Below are 1,910 nucleotides of genomic sequence, written 5' to 3'. Positions count from 1 at the left end.
CCTCCTTCTGCTTTTCTCATTCTAGGATTTGGACACTGAAGGACTATGGGCCAAAACAATCACACTTCTCTGCACGGTTTTATTCTGCTCGGCTTCTCGGACCATCCCAAACTGGAGATGGTCCTATCAGGAGCTGTCACTCTCTTCTACTTCGTTACGTGGGTGGGTAACACAGCCATCATCCTTGCATCTCTCCTGGATTCCCGTCTCCACACACCGATGTATTTTTTCCTCAGGAACTTATCTTTCCTGGATCTATGTTTCACAACCAGCATCATCCCTCAGATGCTCGTTAACTTGTGGGGACCTGACAAGACCATCAGCTATGTGGGCTGTGTCACTCAACTCTACCTTTATATGTGGTTGGGTTCCACTGAGTGTCTCCTCCTCGCTGTTATGTCCTATGATCGTTTCACAGCTATTTGTAAACCCCTGCATTATTTGGTAATCATGAACCCACATCTCTGTCTCAAGATGATAATCACGGTCTGGAGCATTAGTTTGGCTGGTTCTGTATTATTATGTACACTCACCCTGAATTTGCCTCGATGTGGAAACAACCTTCTGGACCATTTCTTGTGTGAGTTGCCAGCTATGGTCAAGATAGCATGTATAGACACCACAACAGTTGAAATGTCTGTTTTTGCTTTGGGCATTGTCATTGTCCTTACACCACTCGGCCTTATTCTTATATCCTATGGCTACATCGCCAAAGCTGTGCTGAGAATAAAGTCAAAAGAAGGCCAACAAAAAGCAATTAATACCTGTGGATCTCATCTCACTGTCGTGTCCATCTTCTATGGAACTATTATCTACATGTACCTGCAACCAGGTAACAGTGCCTCCAAAGACCAGGGAAAGTTCCTCACCCTCTTTTACACGATCGTCACTCCAAGTCTTAACCCTCTCGTTTATACCCTGCGGAACAAGGACATGAAGAATGCATTGAGGAAGCTGGTGAGAGTTGACCGTGAATCTACAAAATCAAAGAGAGACCAAAAGGCATAGAATCGTATTACCCTGGATAAGACAATGAAAAACATTTTCTAATTGTCTTTCCTTGTTTTATTCAAGTGCAATAAACACACAGTGTTATATTAGTTTTAGGTATACAATGTGATTCAACAATTCTATACATTTATCAATGGTCATCACGTGTACTTTGAATCCCCTTTATCTATTTCACCCATCTCCTCACTCACCTCGCCTCTAGAAATTACTAATTCCCTATACTTAAGAGTCTATTTTTTATCTCTTTCTTTTCTTTGTTTGTTCATTTGCTTTGATGCCTAAATTCCACATATGAGTGAAATCATATGGTCTTTGTCTTTCTCTGACTGACTTATTTCACTTAGCATTACATGCTCTTACTCAACCATGTTATGGTGGATTTTGCAGCAAGATTTTGTTCTTTTTATGGCTGAGTAATATTCCATTGTGTTTATATACCACATCTTGTTTATCCATTCATCTATCAATTGGCACTTTCGTGGTTTCCATATCTTGGGTATTGTGAATAATGATGCAGTAAACAGAGGGTGCCTATATCTTTTCAAATTAGTGTTTTTACTGGAATTACTGGATCATACAGTAATTCTATTTTTAATTTTTCAAGGAAACACCATACTTTTTTCCACAGTGGCTGTGCTAGTTTGCACTCCCACCAACAGTGCATGAGGATAGTAATTCCTCCGACATCAGCCACAGAACATTTTTTGAAATATGTCTCCTCTGACCAGGGATACAAAAGCAAAATTAAACTATTGAGACTACAGCAACATTAAAAGGGTTTCCACAGCAAAGGAAACAATCAACAAAACAAGAAGGCAAACTAATGAATGGGAGAAGAAATATCCAAATGATATATCCAAAATATATAAAGAACTTACACAACTCAACACCAAAACAAA

At 39.5% G+C, this 1,910-nt stretch overlaps 1 protein-coding gene across 1 annotated transcript; it reads left to right on the top strand.

Annotated features, from left to right (window-relative positions):
* Positions 1-6: 6 nt before the first annotated feature.
* LOC121018402 (olfactory receptor 2W1-like) lies at positions 7-1,097 on the top strand. The gene has a single exon (XM_040457134.1). It carries the CDS (start codon positions 46-48, stop codon positions 1,006-1,008), a length of 963 nt encoding a protein of 320 aa, XP_040313068.1. The 5' UTR covers positions 7-45; the 3' UTR covers positions 1,009-1,097.
* The last annotated feature ends 813 nt before the right edge of the window (positions 1,098-1,910 follow it).

Source organism: Herpailurus yagouaroundi, unplaced genomic scaffold (assembly GCF_014898765.1).
Source record: "Herpailurus yagouaroundi ecotype Mexico unplaced genomic scaffold, PumYag 219, whole genome shotgun sequence".
NCBI lineage: Eukaryota > Metazoa > Chordata > Mammalia > Carnivora > Felidae > Herpailurus > Herpailurus yagouaroundi.
The sequence above is the reverse complement of the archived record's forward strand: the minus strand, read 5'-3'. Positions and strand labels throughout refer to the sequence as shown.